This window comes from Heliangelus exortis, chromosome 11, assembly GCF_036169615.1.
Source record: "Heliangelus exortis chromosome 11, bHelExo1.hap1, whole genome shotgun sequence".
Lineage (NCBI taxonomy): Eukaryota > Metazoa > Chordata > Aves > Apodiformes > Trochilidae > Heliangelus > Heliangelus exortis.
The window spans coordinates 18,682,428-18,707,955 of record NC_092432.1 but is presented as its reverse complement, the minus strand read 5'-3'; the positions used below and the strand labels follow the sequence as shown (position 1 = coordinate 18,707,955).

The window sequence follows — 25,528 nt, the reverse complement described above, 5'->3', positions numbered from 1 at the left end:
AGAAAGGCTGGAAGAAGAATGGTGAAAAGGGTGCAGATATTTGCAGATAGTTCTTCCAATTGCTCCTGCTTGGGAAGTAGGAAAAGTTAAATCTTGTTTGAAAAGTTGAGAAAGGTCCATTGGTTGGAAACAGGAAAAAGGGGAGTTCTTGTCATGATTCTGAATAGTGGTGCTCTGAGGAGGTTGTGTTGTAAAGTCTTGAAAATGAGGTCAAGAACAGAGGTGATGGCTGAGAAGAATCATAAGAGGTAATTTAGACATTTTGAGGAAGAGCTTTAGGACCCCTGTTTGATGTCAAGGAACAGCTGGGATTTCACAGGAAGGTATCCTGCAGCTCCAAATTTGGACAGATCTATCATTCAAGTATTTGCTATGTTCTGTTTAGGACTTATGCTTGTTTTCCACAAAAATATCTTATGAACAGAACTAAAACTGGAAGTTTTAACCAAGTTTCATGTATGAAATGTGCTGCTTTACACCAAAGATCTCTCTGACAAAAGCAAGGCAAACTGCAGTTGGGGATAGGAAGTTATCAAACCTATTGGCTTGTTTCCTCATCAAGAGAATGACTTTTCTGAGATCCTACAATGCATTTTAAATTTCTTCTGAATCATTTAAAGTTTAATTTTCTCAACTTCTATGTATCAGGTTTCAAAAATATTCCTGTTCACATTAAGTGGAATTGCAGTACAGAAGTATCCTTGGAACAAATACTTGGATATATACTGAAAAGAGCATTCATTCCAGACTGTTCTTTGTGTTTCTAAATAATCCCTTTTGAAGATTAAAAGTATACCAAATCTGCAAACAGTACTAAGAAACTAGAAAATTATGTTCATTGTTCTGTTATCTTAGCTCTCAATGTCATTTCTGAGTACATAAGAAGATGTTGTTTATTGAAATGGATTTTTGCTATTTCAGGTGTGTAATTATGGGGGTGCCCTTGAATTATTTCTTGCCAGCTAAAAACCCCTCCAACCTTTAAAAACCAATCTTTTGCCAGCTACGTGGCAGAAGGTAGAAAATAGCAATACACAACTTGATTGTTTGTGTGATTCATTCTGTAAAGCAAGTCACTGGCATAATTTTTTGTAGCACTTGAATCTTAAAGCAAACCTTTGGTTTTCTTTCAGATGAATGTCTGTAGGTTACGCTTGACAGTACCACCTGATGAAGGCTCACAGCCTGAACAGGGAGCAAAGGAACCTGAAAGAAAGAAAAACGTAAGTTTTAAGGTTCAAATTTAAATTGTGTATAAGCAAGGAGTAAATAATTGTCATCCCCACAAGGTAGTATTACTTGTTTTGGGAGTCCAAAGCCCAGTTATCTTGGAAGACTGAAGAATATGTGGAAGCTGAGCAAGTCAGCTGGGAGCTTGGAACCTGAATCTTGCAGCTGGGGATAGCAAATCTGCATGGAAAATAGGACAGTAGTAGAGGAAAGCAGAGAGATGGGAGGTGATTCCTGACTGAGGAACCTTTAAGACTTGATTATTTAATATTTATGTATTAAAGGGTAGGAAGATGCTTTCAAGAGCAGGGTCTTGCATGAAACAGTATCTTGATCTGCATCTGAAGGGGATTTTATTTTCTATGTAAGCTTAACAGTGTGTAAAATATGAGCCTTAGAGTGTATGGGGGCTGGCTTGCTAAGGACTTAGATGTCTTGCTGTGTTGGCTGCTTCTGGTAGTAGGTGATGTACTAGTAAGAAATACAAAATCAAGAATTCAAGATTGTTCTGAAGTGAAAGTGATTGCAAGATCATGTGCACAGAGTGGTTCAGAAGGGCAATTATTTTGTAGAAGCATGTAGCACACAAAAATCTAACAGCTGCTTTGGTGTAGGACTTGTTCTTTAAGAGATGTTTCAGAGCAATAGATGATGTGTTGTTTGTCTTAGGATGGAGACTAAAAAGGGAAGCTGGACAGGTTCCACAAATTCACCACATTTACACTTTGATAAGCTGAAATCAAACAAGCAGTTGGCTGAGTTTACCAGACTAAATTCATCTGATTAGCAATATGACAATAGGAAGCAAAATAACAGTAGGATGTATTTGAAATAATTTCTGAGTGCTACTCAGAAGAGAAGGTAACTGTAAAAGGACTCAGAAAGACAAACACTTTAAAGCAATAAAAATAAATGCAAAGTAAAATAGTCAAGGTGAATATTCCTTATGAAATTCCTTGTGCTGGGATTTTGTATACATTCAGCTTCTCATATGCTGCTCTGGCAGAGTAATAGATCCTTAAGGATCTATAAATTTTACTAACAGAAGGGATTAAAGAGGGATTAATGCAAAATAAATTTGGGGCACTATTAAATAGGAATAATTATTGTATTAATTTGTACGAAGGTGTTTAGCTGCAGCACTTAGGAGTAGCTTCCCCCATTGTTTACTCCATCAGTCACTGTCAGTTTGTATCTGGTTGCAGCAACCCTCAGGCTGGCCTAATTAGGGCCCATTGCCCTAAGAGTCATGTAAATTTACTTTTGAGGAGGATAGATACTGACTCATGACTCACTCACTTTACTGTGCTGAGTAGTGTAATAATAAGAAAGAAGTGGGAATGTTTAGGGCTTGGACAATTTGTATTAACTTTCTTATGTGACCAACTGTTTCCTCTGTGGGTCCTTTTATTTAATGAGAGCTGTATTTCCACCATAATACAAGTAAATCCAAGTGGGTTTTATATTACATAATCTTAAGAAGAGGATAGGGAAGGTAATAAATACATTATTGTGCTTATCTTACATTCCATTATATTGCACAGGGATTTTTTTTTAAGAGATGGGTCCCTTTCACTTGAGACCAAAAATACATTTAATTATTGTATGTTCTGAGTAGTTCTCTAAAGTTCAGTACTTTTACACAGGTAAAAGACTTAGAAACCATACATACAGCCTTTGGACCTAGGTCAATCTAATTAGTCATCATTTTAATTTAGCAATTAAAAACCACACAGTAATTAGCCATCTACTTGTATTTTTTGGTCTTTGTGTAATTAAAAAAAACTCTACAGACTGTATAGGCACAGTGTATAGAAGCAGCTACAAAAAAAATCACTGGTTACAAACTGTTTTTTCCTCATATCTCTAAAACAAAACCTGTAGGTTTTTAATGCCTATGTCATGCATTGCTTTGTGTATTTGAATAGTTACACAGGAGCTTACTGTGCACACCAGGCTCATACTTTTATCTTACTACAAAATTCATTTAAAAATATAAAGTATCTCTGCTGATTTACCCATGTTGATGTAATTCTTCAAAGCACTTGGAGAATTACAGCTTTTACAAATGTTAGATGATCTTCACACAGTCCTGTGGGAACTGTGCTGGCTTCCTGGAAACAGGGAGTAGTAGGGAACTGCTGATTTCTGCCTTTTATGATTACAATTTCTGCCTTTTACTTTACAATTTAAGCTTAAAAAACACAGCTTCACCAAGAATCAAATGTACCAGCAGGTCTCTTGGAATCTGGAGTTCTGTGCTGTCCTTAAACTCTTGAGTATTAAGAAAATGGAAATTAATGAAAACAGCAAATGGTTTTGGTATTTAAAATATATTAGTCTGACTCATGGAAATGAACCTCAAGGGTAATCTTTGGGATTGCACATTTTTTGCTGGATAATGCAGGCAGACCTGGCAGCCTGAGTCTGTCTGCCAGGCTGCTCCTCTTTGGGCAGGAGAAGTGCTGGAGAGACTCTTCTCTGCCTCTGCCTGCTGCTGGCTGGGAGGAGAGCTGGGACCTTGCTGTGTCAGAGGGAATGCCAGAAACCTATAAATACACCATGGCATGATAACTGGGTCTAATCTCCTTTTTCAAATCTTTCAATAGGAGGAGGTGATTTTGAGCTGCCCTAATGTGACATAGCTGTGGTTTACAGGCTCTTTGTTACTCTTCTGTGTGTTTCTAGTATTAAGAGATGTTTCAGTTGCAAAATCAGCCAGTTCTCTTGCTGGTGCTGATTCTTCCAATAACCTGTTTTGGAGCTTCCTGTCAAGGCAGAACTGATTCTTTATTGGTTATATTAGCAGCTGGTACCTTTTTTCATTGTAGTCAAAGTTTAGCAGAAAATGTATGCTGTATTTCATTATATCTGTATCCATGCATTAAGTTTCTAGATTGACTTGGACTTTTTATTGTTGTGCATCCAGGAAATGAAAAGGAAACAGTGCAAGAGAATAAAAAGAGTGTTGGAGCTGGGCTGTTTCGTTGCAATAAAATTGCTGCAGGCATTTCTGTACTAGGATGGCCTCTCCCCATCTTGTGTGAAAGGATGGCAGATGGTACATGGTTAGAAGTTGACCTCAAAAACTGAAGGGGGAGTGAATTTTTTTGTCCATTGTGTCAGGTTGGATTTTTCTATTTGTATTTAGGCTATGATACCTTGAAAGGAGCACAGGAGAAGTGAAGTCACACAGAGAAGCTGGTTGGTTTGTTGGCTTTTTACAGGCTTAATGCCTTCTGCTAGATATCACTGAATTGTTCCCTTAGAGAGGGAATCTGAAACTCTCTTGATTTTGTTGCATTACTTCTGTTAATGATAGACAATGGATTACAGTAGTGTGAGGCTGTTTACTTCACCATGAAGTACAAAGGAATATTGTGTTGATCAGATTGTATGCAAAATCTGCATGTCCTGAAGCCTGCCTTGTCTTGCATAATAAAAGGCTACCAGAGAATTGTATTGTCCCTGTTTGGGACTGGGCTTATTTTTATCCATTGGTCCCTTTCTTCACTGTCATGGCTAAATTTAAAGTGTCACTGGAAGCTGCAGCTGAGCATTTGATGGCAGAACAGGGAGATAAGCACAGTCAGATTTTTCTTTTTCATTTGTACTCATGGACAAGAGAATGAAAATGAGATCACACTGTAGATATTTGTGACACTTGCCTGTTTTTGTGGCTTTCAACAGAGCTCGAACAGTGTTTAGTCTTAAACTGTAATTGGTACTTTGGCTTTATATATCCTCAAACTCTTTAATTTCTTCTTTTTAAAGCATCATAACCAAGAGGTGAAAGTTTTTTTGCTTCTTAAGCAGGAATACAGAAGCATAGCAAACATTTTTTTCCCCAGCAAAAAAAGTAGGCTGTGAAGAAGCCAGAAGGCAAATTTGTGCCTGTATGTGATGGAGAGAATCAAGCAGAAAGGTGTCAGGCCTGGATCAAAGAATATAAGTGCAATGAAGACAGGGCTGTTGTGTGCATTAAATCTAGGACAGTACCTATTTTCCCTGCTGATCTGCTGCTACCAGCCCACTCCCATCAGCATAGCAGAAGTTGTGTCATAACAAATGTAGTTTACTTACTACAGGTGGCAGATGTTACTCTCTCTCAGCCTCTCCAGAAATAATGGCTGAATTTTTGATATGTACTAATTAAGCAATTCCTTCATGAAGAACAGTGCTCTCTACAGAAAGAATTCCACTGCTATATTTGTTGTACCTTAGTTTCTTAGTTTATAAACATTAGGATTCTGAACATGACTTTGTATAATGCCTGTCTCTTCTATTTTTTGAGATAGGCTCTTAAATACTACATTTTAAGGAGCTTAAACATTGTAATGTATTACACAATTTGTCTTTGTCTTGGCATATTTTCCCCATTTTAACACTATTTAACACTATTTATATATTCCCAAATGTGAAGAAAAGTGAAGTGAAGAAAAGATATACCCTCACTTAACTGATACAGTTCTGGGGAAGAGTTTTTTGGTGGTGTAGGTGAAAAAGAGAAAGATCCTGACAGGATTAACTCCTGTGAGGAGAGGAGATCAGGCCAAGCTGTTTGTGTGAATTTACTTTATGTAGAATTAAAACTTGTAATAATAAATAAACAGAAGATCATAATTTAGCAAAAATGTAAGGCCAAATGAGTACTAAAACCAGAATTGTGCTAAGTAGAAGATCATAATTTAGCAAAAAAGTAAGGCCAAATGAGTACTAAATCCAGAACTGTGCTAAATAGATGTTGGTTTTTGTCAAAATAAGGTAACTTCTGTTCTGCTTCTAGTTTGGAGGCAGGGAAAAAATATTAAGTATGGGGGGTACCTGGCTTTCATTTTGAGAAGTGATGGAGGTAGATTAGGTGGCAAATCATCCCTCAGTGTTATTTACACAATGCAAATAAAACCATCTGCAATAAAAAAAAGCAGGTTCATATTTAGGGTTTGTTTTTATAGTGTCTTTACTTCACCTGCTTCATGCTACTTGTGCTGCTTCCTGGGAGAGAGACATAAACAGGATGCATAGCAATCATTAAGTCTTTTGCAACCTTGGGGTGTAGGCTTTTGTTTTAAATATTTATTTTTTAAGTAAACACAGTCTGCATTTCTTCAGTAGGTGCTGTATGACCACACAGAGTGCAACATGACTGTTGCTGCAACGTAGGCAAAAGGTGTTCCTGGAAACTGCTTTAGTATTCATGTGCATCAACATGACATGTTCTTGGTGTTACCTTGGACTGTCATTTAACTCTAGAGGTCCAAAGAAATATTCACAAATTTCTTAAGCAAAGTCTGCCTTTTCAGATCAGCAGCTCACATCAGAAGGGATTTTGAGAACAACCTGGGGCTTTGAGAACAACAACTGGACTTGTTCTGGTGCAGCAAATGCATAGGCAGGTGGGGAGTGAGAACTTCCCTGTGCTCTGGAGCTGGCTGGTATTTTCACCTCAAACAGCAACTGTTAACTCACCTATTGAAACCTTCCATCTTCAAGCACTTTTCTTGTTAGCTTTGCAGTATTTACTTGCCCCTAAATACTTGCATGTATTTACTTATTCTGTTATCATAGTTTGCCTCACTGCAGATTAGAGTGGAGACAGGCAAAGACCTCAGAAAAATATCTGAGTCCTGAGGCTGGATATGTATGGGACAGCAAGGAAAACAATTAAAAGTATTTGATTTAAGAAACATTTTGCATTTCCTGGGGATGTGGAAAATCCAGGATTTGTGGAAGAGGAAACATGGGGCCGAGGAGATATGACAGAGGAAAAACAGAGGACAGGGCAGAAAAGAAAAAACCACTGAAGGGAGAAAAAGATGGGTGGAAGTAGCTCAAAAAAGGAGACAAACTGGTAGGAAGTTTACTCAATGCCTAATTAGTGATGCAGTTCTGTGGAGCAGTTTGAGAACTGAGCTGTTAAGCAAAGCCTGCTTTAGAGGCAAAGGTGTCTTAAAAACATAGTCAACAAGCAAAGCAACTCATCCACCTCTCAAGCCTGCATCAAGCAAAAGTTTCTGACTGTAACCCCTTCTCTAAGAGAAGATGGCATCGTGTTGGCCCTTTTTTGTCAGGGAATATGGTGAGCCCTGAAATAAGTAGTCATTGAGTGGATATTGAAAATTGTCAGAGAATAGATGAAATAAAGGTAAGCATAGCTAGAATAGAACAGCAACAGGAAAAACCTAAAGAAATAAGAGAACAGTTATTTGTGTACCTGTTGGTTCACAGAGTTTCAAATCAAGCAAGAGCTGTACTGAAGCTTTAACAAGTGCTTGCCTGGGAGTTGTGATGAGAAGGAGGAATAATAAAAAAAAAAGAGGGTAAAAGCATCATCCTGTATTTTAAGTGGCACACAGTAGAACCAGAACACTCAACAAATGATGGAGATTCTTTTGAATCAGAATCTTTTGAAACAGAAGTGACAAAGGCATCTTGGGAGGCTTGTGCAAATATAGACAGCAGGCAAGTTTAGGGTTGTTGCAAAAGACATGTAATCAGTCTGGCTTTGTGCATGCTTAATCCTATATGTGCTGCCCATTATGGTGTAAATTTAAATCTGTTCATCTGTGAAATATTGAAATGCCACGGGTGATTCTCCAGCTGCAAATCCATTGGTCTGAATATATAGGACTTTGTTAGAAGGGAAAAAATCCCTCCTTCAAAGCATTCCTTAGGAATGTGTTTATAATTTTCTAAAATAAGGAACTCAGTCATAATTTTCATGCAGAACTCTGCAAACAGTACTTAAAACAATTCTGCTAATATTTTGGTGGCACAAAGGATCTTCATAGTTGCTGGTATTTAGCAGCTCAGTTCATAAAAATGAATTATAGGCAGAGGGTATGGTTTTATGCATTCAGTGTCTGGTGCCTTGGTAACCTCTAAACAATCAAAATGCTTTTTCATTTGGTTATCAGGAAGATGGAAACTTGTATGTAATCTCTTTATCCAGATGCATGGGAGGAGCTGTGGGCAACTATCAAAGAAACTGCAACTCTGGAAACCAACAAACAGAAGAGTTTTTACTCATGCCACCAACTATTTTTCACTACTCTCAAAAAATCAGGTGTGGGGTTTTTGTTTTTTGCAAGCATCCAAACAGCAAAACAAAACCCCAGAGAGTACATTACTATGAAACATCTTACTATGAAACATATGAAGTTTTGTTTGTATAATGTTTTCAAAGCACAAAATTATATCCTATATAGGTAGAGGTGTTGCCCAGTGTTTCTCCATTCAATAGTTTTCAGGCTTTTTTTTTTTTTTTTAATAATTGCTTATAGCTTTGCTGTTGTTTTCCTGAGTTGTTTTTTTTTTCAGCTGTCAGCACTGTGTTTCCCTCCCATGCACACACCCAGAGCTTTGGGAAAAAGCTACTAAGGATACAGTAAAGGAAAATGTGTGGATACAGTAAAGGAAAATGTGTAGATCTTACAATGTTGAGAAAATCTGTCAGTGCTGCATGGGAGAGACAGAGTATAAAACAAATGTCCATCTTTACCCATTCTTCTCAAAGCAAGTAGATTTTCCTGTTCCCTTTTTCCTTGCCCAATTAAATATCTATTCCCACATTATCACCCTAGTTGTGTTAGTTTGGCTGCTAATAACTGGAAGTGCTACTGCTTCAGACTGAGATGCCATCACCACTGTCCTCCTGGTGAGGGCTGGAGACTCTCTAGGATGCAGATGGATATGGGATGCTGGGCTTTATCTTTCCAGCCTCTGTTTGGTGTTAAAGAGTGTTCAGACATTGCTTAGACTCTTAGTTTAGTTAAGAATTTCCAAGTTTGTCAGTTTCCATGCAGTGTCATTACTGAATAACAAAACATATTCTAGGATGAATGTAGTAAATATTCTCAAATTTACATATATCCTGCTATATCTAACATGAGAAAGAAATTCAGTGAAACTACCTAAAACTGATTTGATCCCAGCATTGGCCTTTCAAAGACAATGTGCAAAACCAAGCTGCAGTAGCTGTGTTTCCAAGATTGTGTCTTTCTAACTTTGTATTTAGAAATAGTCACTATTTTTGGGTTCCAAGTTTGCAAATACTCCAAGTTAGGTAAGAATAATTTTCCCCTCCCTTATAATGGAATCCATAATATGGATGTGTTCATCTAAGCTAGTTGGTCACATATTTTGTAATCAGGAAGATAACTTGGTACTTCTGGAGTCTGATTCATTTCAGAAGATTGTTACAGAAGCATATTTCTCTGGGTTGATTAGGAGCTAGGGGAGTAGTCAGGTCAGGTGGTTACATCTGACCTTGCAGTTATTTATTTACGTGCTGAGGGAAATAATTCCTACTGTTTGCATGAATATTTTTCTTACTAGCTGTATTGATGAGATGAGTAAGAGGAATCTGTTGTTAAGAGTGTCTTAACTAAGAAATATAACAAGTATGTTTTACAAAATTTTGCAGATCTTTAAAATAATAAATGTGGGCCTTTCTACTTGCCAGTCACAACCTGATTTCAAAGTTTTGTCCTCCTACAGTAGTTAATAACACTGGAACACCCACATGAATGCTGTTTAGTAGCTTTGCTTTGGCTCTTGAAATGTCAGTTCTACAACTTCTGTAAAAGAAATGCAGCCCTGGAATGAGTGTTTGATTGCTTTGGAGGTCATTGGTTAGCTTTGAGAGAAAAGTTTGCATTTAAAGATAAACAGATATTTTCTTATTCTGTGTGAGGACACTTAAGCCATTTTCTTACCTAGAGCTGTTGGACCAAATGTGTCCTTGAGGTCCCTCCCAACCTGGCATTCTGTGATTCTATGGTTGCCTAAAATATTTTAATTTTAGTTTCTTCTGAGAAGTTTTTATTAAACTTGTGAATTTTTATATTTCCCATAGTAGAGGCCTGGGGGGGGTGAGGAGCAATTCTGTGGTTGCAAGAGCTGAAAGAGAACTGTGAGAGCTGACAGAGATCTCAAAGAAGGCAGGAAAGGGCTGTATGTTGGTGAATGAAAATAAGCCAGGATAACTTTTTCTCTTACATGCCTCTACCTCTCTGAACAAATTCAGTCTGTTGTCTTTAGCTATACCCATAATTAGAAAATCAGACATCTCCACCTCCAACAGAAATTAGATATCTCCATCAGTTATAAACTGGTTATTTTCCTTCCAAAAACATTAAAGTTGACAGTTTGGCCCTAAATCATTTGGGAACTCGTGTTCTTAGGTACTGTTGTGCTTTCACTATAGCTGATTGCATCTCCTGGCCCCGTGTCGCTCTATTTTTCTTTGTTATTTTTTTATTCTATTACTGATCTAGAAATAACTCTTTATTTTTCTTTTAAGGAGCTCTACCATGTACCAAATGGCATGTCTCCAGGGAAGCTCTCTCACGGAATGGTATATGGAGTTGTGCACAGGACTGACAACAACCATAAGAGAGAAATGGTGGTTTATGGCTGGTCAGCTGATCAGCTGAAAGAGGAGATGAATTACATCAAAGAAGTGAGTTATCCTTTCAGCTTTAAAATTTGTCAAGTGTCCTTTCCATATATTCACATAGAGATGTGAGTATATATGGGATAGCTGATGTCTAGCCTGGAACCTGAATTTGAACTGGAAACATACTCTGAGCTAAAGGCTTCATTGTTAGTACTGGAGGTGGAAAAAAAGCATGCTATATACCTGGGAGTTTCACAGTCCAGATTCAGGGCCTCTGTTCCAAATGATAGTTGTTAATGCTTGCTGGCTGGGCAAGCAAACTGTTGAACAGATCTTGGGGTTCCTGAAGCCTTCATGATTTCACAGGTGATTCAGAAGAAACTGTGTAAGCAGATACTTGAGAGGATAAACTGTCTCCTGAGTTCCTCTGCTTCCCCAAGCCCCCCAGCTTTGAAAAGGCTCCTAAATTAGGTGACATAGTAAAATCACTTGGATATATTTTGGGCCAGCCTAAAATAGTCAGCCTAATATGGATGACTTTGCACTACTTTCTCTGTGCATGCTCGTTTATCATAATTGGCAGAAGCTCTCCCGAAAGAAAAAAAAAAAAAAAAAAAAAAAGCAGTTCTGATGTTGCTGGCTTCTGTGCTTGAAACTCAGCATCTCTCTGGCTGTCAGTCCTTGGCTCTCAGGCTTTGGCAATAACCCCTTAATTAGCCCAGGGCAAATACTTTGACCTTCTCTTTCCATTCACCTTCACCACCCAGGGGGAGCTATTGGTCAATGGTTATCATGTTAACACTGATTTAAGTGCAAACTGAGTTGATGTAGAAGGGAGGAACACTGACTGGGTCGAGCCAGCAGTTTAAGAGACTGTAATTATGTGTTTTCTCACCAGTTGCCCAGTTGCTAGCTATATCAGCACTTGCTTCTGTCCTTTGTTACTCACAGCTTGGTAACTCCCAGCATTCACCACCCCAAGATTGTTTGGGTTTGTCCCTCCTGCAGGGAGGGCAGCTACCTCCTGCCTGGGTAATTCACCTGCCCTGCTCAGCTGGTGCCCAGGGTGGGTGACATGGGCTGTGCCAGAGCCAGCTCCCCATGGTGCCCTCTTTCTGGTACCTGGTGCAGATTGCTTGGGCCAAGGACCATCTCCCTGCCCTTTTCTGTTCACAGCCAGTGTGTGACATGGAGGAACACATCAGGCCAGGTGAACAGTACATCTTGCAGGTGTGTTCAGGGTACTGATCCTTTCAGGGAAAAGTGGAAAGGGTGTGGGAAGGGAAGTACTGGCCCTTAGAATCATAGACTCATAGAATTGGCTGGGTTGGAAGGGACCTCAGAGCTCATCAAGTCCAACCCTTGATCCACTCCCACTGCAGTTCCCAGCCCATGGCACTGAGTGCCACATCCAGGCTCTTTTGAAATATCTCCAGGGATGGAGAATCCACCCCTTCCCTGGGCAGCCCATTCCAATGCCTGATCACCCTCTCAGTAAAGAAATTCTTTCTAATGTCCAACCTAAACCTCCCCTGGCACAACTTGAGACCTCTTGTGCCCTCTTGTCTTGCTGAGAGTTGCCTGGGAAAAGAGACCAACCAGCTATGCTAATTTGTGACCCTTGGTCTGCCAAAGAAGTTTCATCTTTAAAAGTAGTCTTAAAAAGAGTCCTCAGCTTGTGCCATGGATGTGCTGACTTAAATAGATCAGAAGTGATGGTTCACATCAGAACTGCTGACAGTTTTCTCTGTAGCTGAGTCAAATTTGCACCTTGCAAAATACCCACCTTGTGTGGGTAGGGACTGGGCAGGGGGTGCAGGCAGCAGCTCACTTACGTGTTTCTCATCCTAAAGGGAGCAGGTAGTTAGTTTGAGGTTGGCTTGTGCCTGCTCCTTACATAGATTTGGTGGTCAGTGCTCCTCTTTCTGAGAAGGAGTGAGTGTTCTGCAGAGCTGCTACAAACCTCAGCTCTTGCGTGAGACCCTACTAATGTTTTCCCCCATGCTCTTCCAGGACATGCAGACATAGTGCAGATAAGCTAGGGCCCTAGATTATCTGCAATATGTCTGTGTTTGATAGAGATGAGGGAAAACTTAAAAGAGTTTCAATTGTGTAGCTGGAAGGTAGTCTGTAGGCAAACATATAACTAGGGTTTGTACTGTGTGTTCTTGAGTATGATGTGTCCTGGGTATGATTGCAATGACATTTAAACCCAGGGTGAATTCCTGCATGATTTTTCCTTTTCCTTTCCTTTCCTTTCCTTTTCCTTCTTTTCCTTTCCTTTTCCTTTCCTTTTCCTTTCCTTTTCCTTTCCTTTTCCTTTCCTTTTCATTCCTTTTCATTTCCTTTTCCTTTCCTTTCCTTTCCTTTCCTTTCCTTTCTTTTCCTTTCCTTTTCCTTTCCTTTTCCTTTCCTTTTCCTTTCCTTTTCCTTTCTTTCCTTTTCCTTTCCTTTTCCTTTCCTTTTCCTTTCCTTTTCCTTTCCTTTTCCTTTCCTTTCCTTTCTTTCCTTTTCCTTTCCTTTTCCTTCTTCCTTTTCCTTTTCTTTTCCTTTTACCTTTCCTTTCCTTTTCCTTTCCTTTCCTTTTCCTTTCCTTTTCCTTTCCTTTTCCTTTCCTTTTCCTTTCCTTTCCTTTCCTTTTCTTTCCTTTTACCTTTCCTTTCCTTTTCCTTTCTTTTCCTTCCTTTCCCCTTTCCTTTCCCCCTTTCCTTTCCCCTTTCCTTTCCCCTTTCCTTTCCCCTTTCCTTTCCCCTTTCCTTTCCCCTTTCCTTTCCCCTTTCCTTTCCCCTTTCCTTTCCCCTTTCCTTTCCCCTTTCCTTTCCCCTTTCCTTTCCTTTTCCTTTCCTTTTCCTTTCCTTTTCCTTTCCTTTTCCTTTCCCTTTCCTTTCCCTTTCCTTTCCTTTCCTTTCCTTTCCTTTCCTTTCCTTTCCTTTCCTTTCCTTTCCTTTCCTTTCCTTTCCTTTCCTTTCCTTTCCTTTCCTTTCCTTTCCTTTCCTTTCCTTTCCTTTCCTTTCCTTTCCTTTCCTTTCCTTTCCTTTCCTTTCCTTTCCTTTCCTTTCCTTTCCTTTCCTTTCCTTCCTTTCCTTTCCTTCCTTTCCTTTCCTTTCCTTTCCTTTTTCCTTTCCTTTTTCCTTTCCTTTCCTTTCCTTTTTCCTTTCCCCTTTCCTTTCCTTTCCCCTTTCCTTTCCTTTCCTTTCCATCCATAGTTCTTAAACAAAATTGAGTACTCTGTTCTTCAGATTTGAAATTGCAGAGGTAAATTTATGCTAATATATATTTAGCTAGATATGAGCTTAAAAGCCAAAATTAAAGAGCCAAAATTAAATTAAAGAGCCCAAAATTAAAGCCCAAAATTATCTTCAAAGGATACTCAGGGAAAATTAAGTAACCACTTGAAAAGTATGAAGTTGAATTAAATCTGTGTATGGATGTTTTTTCAGAAAGAAAATATTATAAGTTCAAATTAATTTTAAATCCTTTAGTATTCAGGTTAGAATGAGTTGTGGGTAGTTAATTGAAATTACTTTCTTAAATTATTAATTTACATGTGTTTAAGTGGGTTCAGAGAAGTTTAGAATCACTCAGATATTTGTAATATCTCTATATAGACAAGTCTTGACAAGTTTTGTCTGGCTCATCTGGCTGTAAAGGTAGTTTAATAAAAGAAATTACTGAAAATAATAACAAAAGACATAGAAAAAAAATAATTTGCTATATAAACAGAATCATCAATAAGTTTGATAAAGGCATGTGATTTTTCTAATACCAGGTGAGAGCAACTCTGGAAAAAGTAAGAAGGAAAATGTATGGTGAATATGATGAAATGAAACGAAAAATACAGCAGCTTACAAATGAACTGAAAGTAAGTATAACATTCATGTGCAGGGAAAGCATGAGAATAAGAGTCCCACAGTAATCCAGAAAGTTTTTTTTTTGCTGCAGCAGAACAGAAATAATTTCTCAAACCACACCAGTTAATTGTTTTATATGATATCTATGCTTTCCTATTTGTTTTTCCCTCAAGGAAGGCAAAGTAGGACAGGGGTGTTTTTTGCACGTGGAATTATTAATTGGAAATAAAAGAATGATCTTGCTGGGATTGTCCATGCATACTGGCAATTAGTGATGTTTGTCCCAGTAAGCTGCCAGGTGGGCTGAACAAACAATATGTAAGTAGGAGCAATGTGCAACTTGGGGTCATTTCAACAGACTTTGCTCTGTTTTCCTGACTCTCTTGTTTTAGCACTATAGTGAAAGTTTCAGCAATATTCTTTAATGTGTGGTAGATCTAGAAATTACCTTTTGGCTCTTGATTGAGCCTTTCAATGGTCATTCAATGACCTCTCTTTCTTCTGACATGCTGCTTTAGCAATAAAAGCTGCTGCAGTCCATAGCAATATCCTTTGCATTAAACTGCTGAGTTCTTTGGTCTAAAAAATCTCCCTGAAAACTTGCTGTGGGTTTTATATTCAACATTGATTTTCACACCTCTGGTTCAGATGAAGCTTTGGCAAGTAAACATACTCTGACTTCAAGGGACACTGACTTGTGCCCTTCTGCCATCCTTGTTTGGAACACAACAGTTCCCTGCATGCTGTTAAATTTTTTAATTTAAATTTGCTGTTAAACTGGTACTTCTATTTTGTGGCAACTAGTCTGCCCCCCCTCCCCCCCAAAAAAAACCAACAAACAACCCACCACTCCCAAAAAGCCACCAAAACACTGTGACTTGAGAGGAGAGGGGAAAGAAAGCTAAATTTCTGTAAATTGTATTACATACTCTTCATGATACCAACAAGGTGAATTCTCCACCCATTGTGCATGTTGGCAAATGCTGATTCAGATGGAGTTTTGTCATCTTTGCTGCTGGTACTTACTGAGTAGCAGTGGTGATATTCTGCACTTCCAGATCTTCTGTCAGACCAGCAGAAATCCTTCATGAGTCTGAACATCCCTCTTATTTATGGGTTTCTGACCAGCTCTGACAGAATCTCTAGTTCAGAAGCAAATTAGCAATTTATAGCATTCCTTCTGACATAAAAGGCACATTATGAGACACCTTGCCCACTTTTTTAGTACTTAAGCTGCCTGACAGAAAGCACTAGTGTTGTTCTACCTAATAATATTTTATTGTTCATTTAGTTGGGTTTTGATTGTACTTGACTGCCATCTTTCATGCTGTTTATTGACCCTGTCCTTTATATTCTCTTTGCTTCAGCTTTGAATCACTGTGCTTCAGGCCATTGGTTTGCAGGACTACTTTTTGTTCACAAAGCTTGTTTGAAGTTTGTGCTTCCAATATCCTGCCCTGGGCAGTGTGTTTTGTCACACTAGTTCTTGTCTGTAACTTTCTTAATCCTTCCAAAGCATTTCTACTTTGTTTGTTTTCACATGAGCACACATTTATGTAGGGTTAACAGTAACTACTTGGCTTCTGCTCCCTGTGCTGACCTAATCTGTGTGTGACTTGGTTACTAAATACAATTATTCTCCATATCAGTCCCTTAGTGTTCTTACGTTTTTATCAAGAAACAAATCTGATCTATCTAAGAATGTAAGGCTGGGCTGGCCTCCATTAGTGACAATTCTTTTCTTTTTATTATTGGATGGTTCATATTAATTTATACTGCCTGGTTTTGGTCTCTTCTTAAACAATGTCCTTTTGTGCCTTTTTTCCCCCTTTATCTTTAAAGCATGTGTGTGTATGCATAATAGAAAAAAACAAATTTTCACATAACAAAGCTTTCTGCTGACTTCTACCTGCTTCCTATTGTTTCATTCTTAAGTCTTCTTGATGTTCTTTATACACCTGATTAATCTATTTCTTCTTAACTAAGGCTTTTCTACAGTTCACCCAAACATTTCTTGATTTCACAATTTCTTGCATTCTTCTGCTTTTCCCTCTGTGACTTTTTACAGTCTGACGACTCTCTTTATATAAACTCTCTGAATAGACATCTGCCAAGTGTCCTTTTGTCCTTTTAAAAAGAACTGCTTTTACAGTCATTAAACACTAGCAGCAAACATAGAAACTTGTGCCTTATTTCTTTTAGCATATTTGGATTGTAAGCTTTGTTTGCTTCTGAGGTGTAAGGATATGGTTTGAGGCCTTTATATTAAGGATCCTAGTACTGTGAAAATTAACCACGAGGTTTATCTTCTGTAGCTCCCTTTGAAAGAATAGGTAAACTTAATCATTACTCGATATAAAACCTTTTTTTTTTTTTCTTTTTTTTTCTTTTTTTTCTGCTCAGGTGACAAATGCTCATCAGGAATCCTTAGAGAATCATGTGCGAGTGCAGGCTGCAGCCTTAGATAGCTTTAGTGAAATGAACAGCTCCTTGACATCAGCATCAATAGACTTGCAGGTATATTTTAATAGCTGTTTCACAGCTGACAGTTGCCTTTTCTGACATGGATCTAAAAGCATACATAAAACATGGATGACAAATATAGATACTAACACCTAAAAATTCCATGGAGTACTGTCTTGGGTATCTAAGGCAGTTAATTTAGGTTGAACACCTGTATGTTTAAAAAAAAACTTTTAAAAACAGTGGATAATGAAGAAATACAGATCAGCAAACTAATGCCACTAGTCATGTCTCTACAAAATAATTTCAGTTAAAAATGTGATTCATTCTGTATTGTGCAAAATAGTGCAAAATCCTGACTTCCTCCTACCTTTGCTGGTTCACTGAAGTGGAAGTGGCACATTTGGATGCTGCACACTTGTGAGACTTTACCTGTGAAATGCAGGGGGAGGGAAAAGGTGGGAATTCATTTTCTGTTTTAAAGACTTCTTGTGTCTGAGCTGAACAACTTAATGTTCCTTCTTTCTTTTATGTCACAGTTTTTCTGCCTGGTGCATTTTATATGTATAGCATTACCCTTGGAGAGAAGACAGGAAGATTGTATGAAAATATCCACGATCCTTTTTTTTTTTTTTTTTTAATATAGTGTTTCAGGACTTGATTTCACTGAGCATGTTCTTCATGGAAATACCTTCTAGAAGACTAAATACAATGAAAACCATAATTTAAAGTGTTAAAACTAGCAAAACTGTTCACCCTTCACTGACACATCAAGACACTCTTAAATGTTCTATCTGTTCCATAGTCTCCTAACTATATTAGTTCACCAAGTTATTTGTGATTTTTAATATGTGGTTTGCCTCCTTCTTCTAGAAAACTCTAGTGGATGTTACCCTGGAGAACACTGATATACGGGAACAAATAAGGAATTTAAAACATACACATGAGCAATCTATGGAGAAGCTGAGAGAGAAGCAAAAGCAACTGGAAACAGCACAAATTGAAAATCAGTTACTGAAATTAAAGGTGTGGTATAAAAACTCCCCTAAAAATATTGTGTATTATGGACTTTGTTAATTCATTGGCCTTATCTGTAAAGGGTTCTTGGAGTATTGTGTCCAGTTCTGGGCCCCTCAGTTCAAGAAGGACAGGGAAGTGCTTGAAAGAGTCCAGCACAGAGCTACTGAGATGATTAAGGGAGTGGAACATCTCCCTTATGAGGAAAGGCTGAGGGAGCTGGGTCTCTTTAGTTTGGAGAAAAGGAGACTGAGGGGTGACCTCATCAATGTTTTCAAATATGTAAGGGGTGAGTGTCAGGGAGATGGAGTTAGGCTTTTCTCAGTGGTGACCAGTGATAGGACAAGGGGTAATGGGTGTAAATTGGAGCATAGGAGGTTCAAGTTGAATATCAGAAAAAATTTTTTTACTGTAAGGGTGACAGAGCCCTGGAACAGGCTGCCCAGGGGGGTTGTGGAGTCTCCTTCACTGGAGACATTCAAAACCCGCCTGGACACGTTCCTAGGGGATGTACTCTAGGGGGCCCTGCTCTGGCAGGGGGGGTTGGACTAGATGATCTTTCCAGGTCCCTTCCAACCCCTAGGATTCTAGGATTCTATGATTCTTCGTTCTTCACACCTTCATTGTTCCCTAGAGCTGACATATTCCTGTGAATCAATAATATTTTAATAACAAGGAATCTCAGGTGGCAGCAATTAGTCTTTCTTTAGCATGGGATGACCACTCAGGGATGTTGGTAGGTGAAAATATAAACCATTAAGTGGTTACTAGTGTCCATTGCCCTAAGTTAAGGAATGTTACAGCTCTACATAGTGATATAAGAATTTCTTGATGTTGAATTTGTTTATTTGGCATTTCACAGTTTTAATAGGTAATCTGTAATGGTCAGCAGAGAGGAGCTGTAACAAGTGTCTTGGAAAGAGAATTAAGCTATGTCTTTCAGAGAAATGCAAGGAAATAAAATGCAAACTGGAAAGTTTTATATGCCAGAAGGCTTGACCCTTTTCTTTCTTCATATGCCAAATGTATTCCTTAATTCTAATTTGGAAAGCCCCACAACTAAACACCAACTAAAAGAAAAACCTCCTTCTGGAAAACTCTGTCCTTAAAACTCCTCAAGATAGACTAGTTTGGATATAGTACTTTATCAGAATTTTCACTGTGAAATTAAAGTGAGTTGGGTTTTTTGTGCTTAGTTTTGTCTGAGAAAATACTTCTTTTTGGCTCTCTAGTGATTTTTATTCATGCTTAATGAATAGTTAAACCAGAAAATATTAATAAAAGTGTATTTCAACTTCATGTTCTGATTTCCTCTCATAGTGAAGCTTTACTGGTTATAAAAGTAACTGTGTTTTGTAGCTGATGTTTTCAGCAGGAACTAAAAGAAAAAAAACCCAACTAAATAAGAAAGCAAAGCTGCTGCAATTACAATTTAAAAACAGATATTTTGACTTTACTATAATCTTAAGGATGTGCACCAACAAGTCAGGGAAAGTTATGTCTGCTTCTAAGGGCAGAGAACCACAGGTGAAGTCCCAGTTCTGGGAATGCTTAAGGATTTGTTTATCCTCAAGCATGTCAAGGTCTGTGTAATTCATGCCCTGCATTAATGAGGAAAAAGTTAAATTTTGCCCTTGAAGTTGCAGTCTTATTACAAAGTTAATGAATAAAACACCTCTTTGCTTTTTTTGGAAGTTATACATAAAATAGTGTATCAAAGATGCCAAAACTTTATTCCAGGGGTGAATGTAAGCAGATAGTTTGGCATCTGAGAGGTTAGCAGTTGAAAAGTTGTAATTATCATGTACTATGATTATTTTCTGGGTAGCACACACCAAAGTAGCTTATTAAGTAGGTTCAGTTTATTCATACAATCATTACAATAACAGAGGTTATGAGTACTGTAACAGATGCCCTGATGCATCTGCCTTTTTCTGCTTGTTTTCACTCTCATTGCTCAAGCAGTGGGCAGAGGAATGACAGAGACAGTATCAGATACCATATTAATATGTGTCTTAGGAATCTGGGTTTTGATTGTTGCCTTTTTCTGAATACTGAGGTTCTTTCAGGCTTTCTGCAGCGTGGATGGTTTTGTGTTGTACTGAAAGTTAATTTCATTCATAGAATCATAGAATAGGCTGGGTTGGAAGGGACCTCAGAGATCATCGAGTCCAACCCTTGAACAACTACCGCCACAGTCACCAGACCATGGCACTGAGTGCCACATCGAGTCACTTTTTAAATGTCTCCAGGGACGACGAGTCCACCACCTCCCCAGGCAGCCCGTTCCAATGTCTGATCACCCTTTCCGTGAAAAAATTCTTTCTAATATCCAATCTGAACTTCCCCTGGCACGATTTAAGACCATGCCCTCTTGTCTTACTGAGAGTTGCCTGGGAAAAGAGACCAACCCCCCCCTGGCTCCAACCTCCTTTCAGGGAGTTGTAGAGAGTGATGAGGTCTCCCCTGAGCCTCCTCTTCTTCAGGCTGAACAGCCCCAGCTCTCTCAGCCTCTCCTCATAGGATCTGTGCTCCAGTCCCTTCACCAGCCCAGTTGCCTCCTTTGGACCTGTTCGAGGACCTCAATATCCTTCTTGAACTGAGGGGCCCAGAACTGGACACAGTACTCAAGGTGTGGCCTCACCAGGGCTGAGCACAGGGGCAGAATCACCTCCTTGGACCTGCTGGTGACACTATTTCTGATACATGCCAGGATGCCATTGGCCTTCTTGGCTACCTGGGCACACTGCTGGCTCATGTTCAGCTTCCTGTCAATCCAGACTCCCAGGTCCCTTTCTGTCTGGCTGCTCTCAGCCACTCTGTGCCCAGCCTGGAGCTCCCCATGGGGTTGTTGTGGCCAAAGTGCAGGACCCGGCACTTGGCCTTGTTGAACCTCATCCCATTGGAGTCAGCCCATCTCTCCAGTCTGTCCAGGTCCCTCTGCAGAGCCCTCCTGCCTTCCAGCTGATCAACACTTCTCCCCAGCTTGGTGTCATCAGCAAACTTGCTGATTCCATTCCCCCTCAAAAAGTGCAGGTTACTACCACGGCCTCTGTATCAGTCCAGAGAGCAACTGCAGCACAAATGGAGTCACTCAGAGCTCAGTCCCTTTTGAAAGGACAAAATGAAGTGTTGTTATCTGAGAGGGTAGTAAAACACCTTGTTTCCACCAGGCAATATAAAAACAAGGGTTTAATAAATCTTTCAGTCCTTAGCAATCAGTAGGGAGCACTATTGTTCTCCCAGATAACAGTGTATTCCTCCTATTCCTTGTTTTTTGTAGCACCCCCAGCATTTCACTGTAACCTTGTCAGATTTATAGCATCTCTAGTAAGAGAACTAAGTCCTGGACTAGCTATTTTCCTTTTTTTTATTTTTATTGGGGTGTACAGAGCAGATGGGTTTAAACTGTGAATATACTATGTAATCTTTAATCACTGAGGGTGTGGTTCAGTCAGTGTTTTGAGGCAACACAAAGGGAAATCCTGTCTCTGAATTAAATTCCTGCCCTCTTCCCTGTAGCAGAAGTTTCTGGTCCTGTGGTTAAAAACTAACTCTTCCACACTCCTGAGTATCACAATTTTAAGTCTGATTGTTCCCTGATCTGCTCTGCTTGCTGGCTGCCCCAGTTTGCCTACTGGTTTTGTGCCCACCCCAAAGAGTGGTGTGTGAAAAAGCAAGAGAGAGGAGTCAGGGTTCAGCTGCACCTTCTAGTTAACAACTGGTACTTAGGTCCAGCTTAATGCTTTGAGTGTTCATGGTAATTCAGAAACAGGCACTGAGCTTAGACCATCTCCAATCTATGCTTCTGCAAAATGAGGGGGAGGCAATGAAAATTTGCTTCAGCAGCATCAAATTTGTAATAAGGTGGAGCTAAAGTTCAATCTGTTACTCTTGCATCACCTGAACTCTGTTTCTCCTGCTGTAAGCAGTGCTGTACTAACAGCTCAACTCTGACTTTCATTCTTTCCCCTCTCACAGGTGGAATCATCACAGGAAGCAAATGCTGAAGTCATGAGAGAGATGACAAGGAAACTGTATAATCAGTATGAGGAAAAAATGCGGGAAGAGGAGCAGAAACATAAAGCTGAGAAAGAAATCCTCCTCGTACGTACAGCCAGTCTGTAAGAGTGGTGTCTGGCTTGGGTGCTGTTTCTCAGTCACTTAATGCTCCAGAGTTGCTGTGTTTCCTCACATCTGTCATGCCACAATTACTAAGCTTTCCAAGTTTTTGCAACTGCAGAGCTGAGGAAAAATGCGTTCAAACTCGGTAACAGTAATGGTGATGTACATTGCAAAGTTTGAAATGGAGTTAAGTTGGGCTTTTTAACTTCTCATTCTCTAGCAAAAAAAAAAAAAAAAAAAAAGGAAAGAAAAACATAATGTCCAATTTTAGGGAGAGTTTAAGAAGGGAAGGGCAAACAATTTCAGTGGAAGCTACAGTAGCAAGATTTCTTCCTGTTCCCTGGTTCCCTTCCACCCTCAAAACCTTTCTATAAGTGTTCTGTCTTTGCATTTTTCTAACCAATGAAGGTAGATAATGACTGAGATTCAAGGTAGATTCCCCACTCTCTTTCTATTCATGTTGTTTTGTATGTGAGGGAAGTACAACACTGAACATGGAAAACTTTGTACAGAATGCTGTCTCCTGTAACAGCATGTTTTCCTTATACTGTTACTTCGTGGCATCCTCAGAAAGGAAAATAAATATCTGAGAAATGGATAAAATTACTTCTCAGATATTAATAATACTTCACAAATACCTATGCACTTCAAGGTGTATCAGCTATTTTATTCTACACAGTTCACATTTAGGGTAAGATTCTGGGTAGGTATAGTGAAAAGCTTTGGGCTCCATTTAAAAGCTCTTAGCTGAGTTCTATGGAGTAAAAAGCCCCCCAGCCACCCCAAAAAAACCCAAACCAATCTCATTAATATATTGTATGTTAATGTTACTGTAAATATGCTTGTTTGAAGGAGGAAACAAATCGGCTTCTGAAGGCTATTGAAGAGGCAAATAAGAAGATGCAGATTACAGAAACAACCATCCAGGAAAAAGACCAGAGAATTGGTGAACTGGACCGCCTGATTGAGTGCATGGAAGAGGTACAGCAGTTAGTTGATTGGCACCTTTAAAAGAAATGCAGAAGTGCTTGGGGGGAATTTGAATTTTTTTATTGTGTTCTCTGTGTGTGTGTCTGCTGCTCCATACCCTGCTCAGTGTCATACCAATAGCATTGCTGTTTGTATCTTGGTTATTGTATGCATATAGGTAAATGGACCTGCACTAGCATAGAGACACTGTGAGGAAGTGATTCTTCTATCTTTCTTTTGTCTTTACAGTCAGGACTGCCTAAGGTGTCAAATTTACCTATTTAATAAAACATTTTAAAGAAAGAATTTTAAAAGACCACTCAGTCTTCCTTCAGTGTGGAAGGTCTCCTAAGCCTAGTGAAGTAGTAATCATAAATTTCCAAAGTCTCTTAGAAATGTTGTTGGTAGGTCCACTAAAATGTCCACTAGAATGTTTTGAAGAGAGGAGAAAAAAAATGTTGACTGACATTTAATCCAAACTTAGATTCTTCCTTTCCTGGTAGCATTTAAAGACTTCTAATTTTTCCTCTCCCTGTCTATATGTTCCCTACCAAATTGTAATTGAGAGCTCTTTTTTGGCAGTTTGCTTTTAAAGCTCTGAAAGCAGAAATGCTTTGAGACATTTACCTCTTGTGACACCAGCAGCACTACTGTAAAACTAGTTCTAGCAGTTTTTACAATGCTTTTTATTTCCTGCTTATGTGGTTAAAGACTGTTCTGACTCATCTTTTTACTAAAACAATTCAGTTTCAAGTACATCTTCGAATAGGAAATTGAAAACTCTGATCTTATTTTCATACATAGCTGAGAATTGGATTTTATTATTATGCAGTCTGTGCTCCTTGGCTCTAAGGAATGAATGAATTTGAGTTTAATCTGTTTCTATTTTAATTTCACAAATGATCTTTTGAATTGCAACAAAATATGCTTTGAGAACCCTTTACATTTTGACACATGGAGAACTGAAAGATAATATTTCTTGCTTAGGAACGTCACCAGCTGCAAAAACAACTTGAACTAAATGAAATACAAATATCTGGAGCAAAATCTGAAAACAACTCTGACAGTGAAAGGTGAGATATGTCTTATCTGTGAAAATTCTAGTTTTGCTAGGAAACTTTAGGGTCTTGGTTTTTACTTCTTTTTGAAGTCATTATGTTTTTTCTACCTTTAAAACTGCAGTTTGGTTGTGATTGTCCATTTATAAATAAAACATCTGTCATCAACTTAGTAATTTTCAGGGTAATACCAACATTTCAGAGCAGCCTGTTAAAATAATAATATAAAGTGAACAGATGTTGCATGCAATATAGAATTGGAGAGGAAAAATAATTGGTTTCTTCCTTTACCTCTGGATAACAGATACTCTTGCTTCAGTGAATCTTGCCCAGTCCACCCAGCCTGAAAAGCTGTGCTGTGGTTAAGAGGGTAAAGGCACTGTTCAGACAGGAATTTGTGCAATGCAAACAAGCACACAGTTGCAATCTATGCAATGCAAGTAATAAACCTGTGTTCAAATACTAAAATCTGTTTTAAATTTTCTTTACCTGTCAAGCATACACATGAGGAAGGACTTCTCTTCCATTACTCCATTGCTATCAGTACTTAAAATTCTGAATTTTTCAATGAGACATCAAATATGTGTTGCAATTGCAATCTAAATATAAATAACAGTTTTGTGAGATCTTAATACACAGGACTGAGAAATGTGTAGCAACACCTTGATTTTTTGAGTCCTTGTCAAAGGGCTGCAGTTACAGTTCTGTAGAGTACTTTACTGGTAATAGGTACTCCTTCTGGGGGGAAACAGTGTAAAATTCAGTCATTCATTGGACCCATCTCATACAGTTTGCCATCTGCTTTTTTGCCTTAGAATGGCTGTTCTATTTGTAGCTTCAACAGTTTCTTCTGCTGTGCACAGAACAAGATGAAAAAAGCTTTTTTGTTTTTAATTCCCCTCCTCTGCTTCACAAATTCTGTCCAGCCCTGAACCATGGAGTACAGAGATTTGTTTTGTAAGCAAATGATTCCTTTCTTTGAAGAATTTCAAGAATTGTACATTCAGATAAAAATGGAGGCTCTCATGGCCAACATGCCATAAACTGTTAACAGCTTCTCTCCTTTTTCTTTGCTTATTCTGTAACTACTTTGCTGGCACGCTGTCAAATGAACTTGTGGCAGGAGTTCTGTGGGTGTTCAGTTTCTGTATTAAACAGATCTGAAGAAATGCAGGATCCCTCTAGAGATTCTTACATACAAATGTAAAACATCCACAACAATTCCTGCTGACTGCTGATAAGTTAGCATTCTGCTCCTCTTGCCAGATATTCCAGGTCCTTGACTCAAGGCTTCCCTGTAGGAGGAGAGCTTTTAAAAGGATGCCAGCAGATGTGCTTCCTGGCTTTTATATAGTATCTATTTTCAGAACATTTGCAGGTGGTAATAAGTCAGGGTGCAGATCTTTTTTTGTGAT

General features: G+C 38.8%; 1 protein-coding gene across 3 annotated transcripts in view; it reads left to right on the top strand.

The window, feature by feature from the left end:
- Nucleotides 1-25,528, top strand: part of MYZAP (myocardial zonula adherens protein) — a 61,160-nt gene that overhangs the window by 4,928 nt on the left and 30,704 nt on the right. For all 3 annotated transcript variants that reach the window (XM_071755094.1, XM_071755092.1, XM_071755093.1), the window contains exons 2-9: nucleotides 1,134-1,223; nucleotides 10,535-10,693; nucleotides 14,400-14,492; nucleotides 16,885-16,998; nucleotides 17,818-17,970; nucleotides 21,943-22,068; nucleotides 22,939-23,067; nucleotides 24,043-24,128. In XM_071755094.1, coding sequence (XP_071611195.1) covers nucleotides 1,134-1,223; nucleotides 10,535-10,693; nucleotides 14,400-14,492; nucleotides 16,885-16,998; nucleotides 17,818-17,970; nucleotides 21,943-22,068; nucleotides 22,939-23,067; nucleotides 24,043-24,128 — 950 coding nt within the window. The remainder of the gene's footprint in view (nucleotides 1-1,133; nucleotides 1,224-10,534; nucleotides 10,694-14,399; nucleotides 14,493-16,884; nucleotides 16,999-17,817; nucleotides 17,971-21,942; nucleotides 22,069-22,938; nucleotides 23,068-24,042; nucleotides 24,129-25,528) is intronic.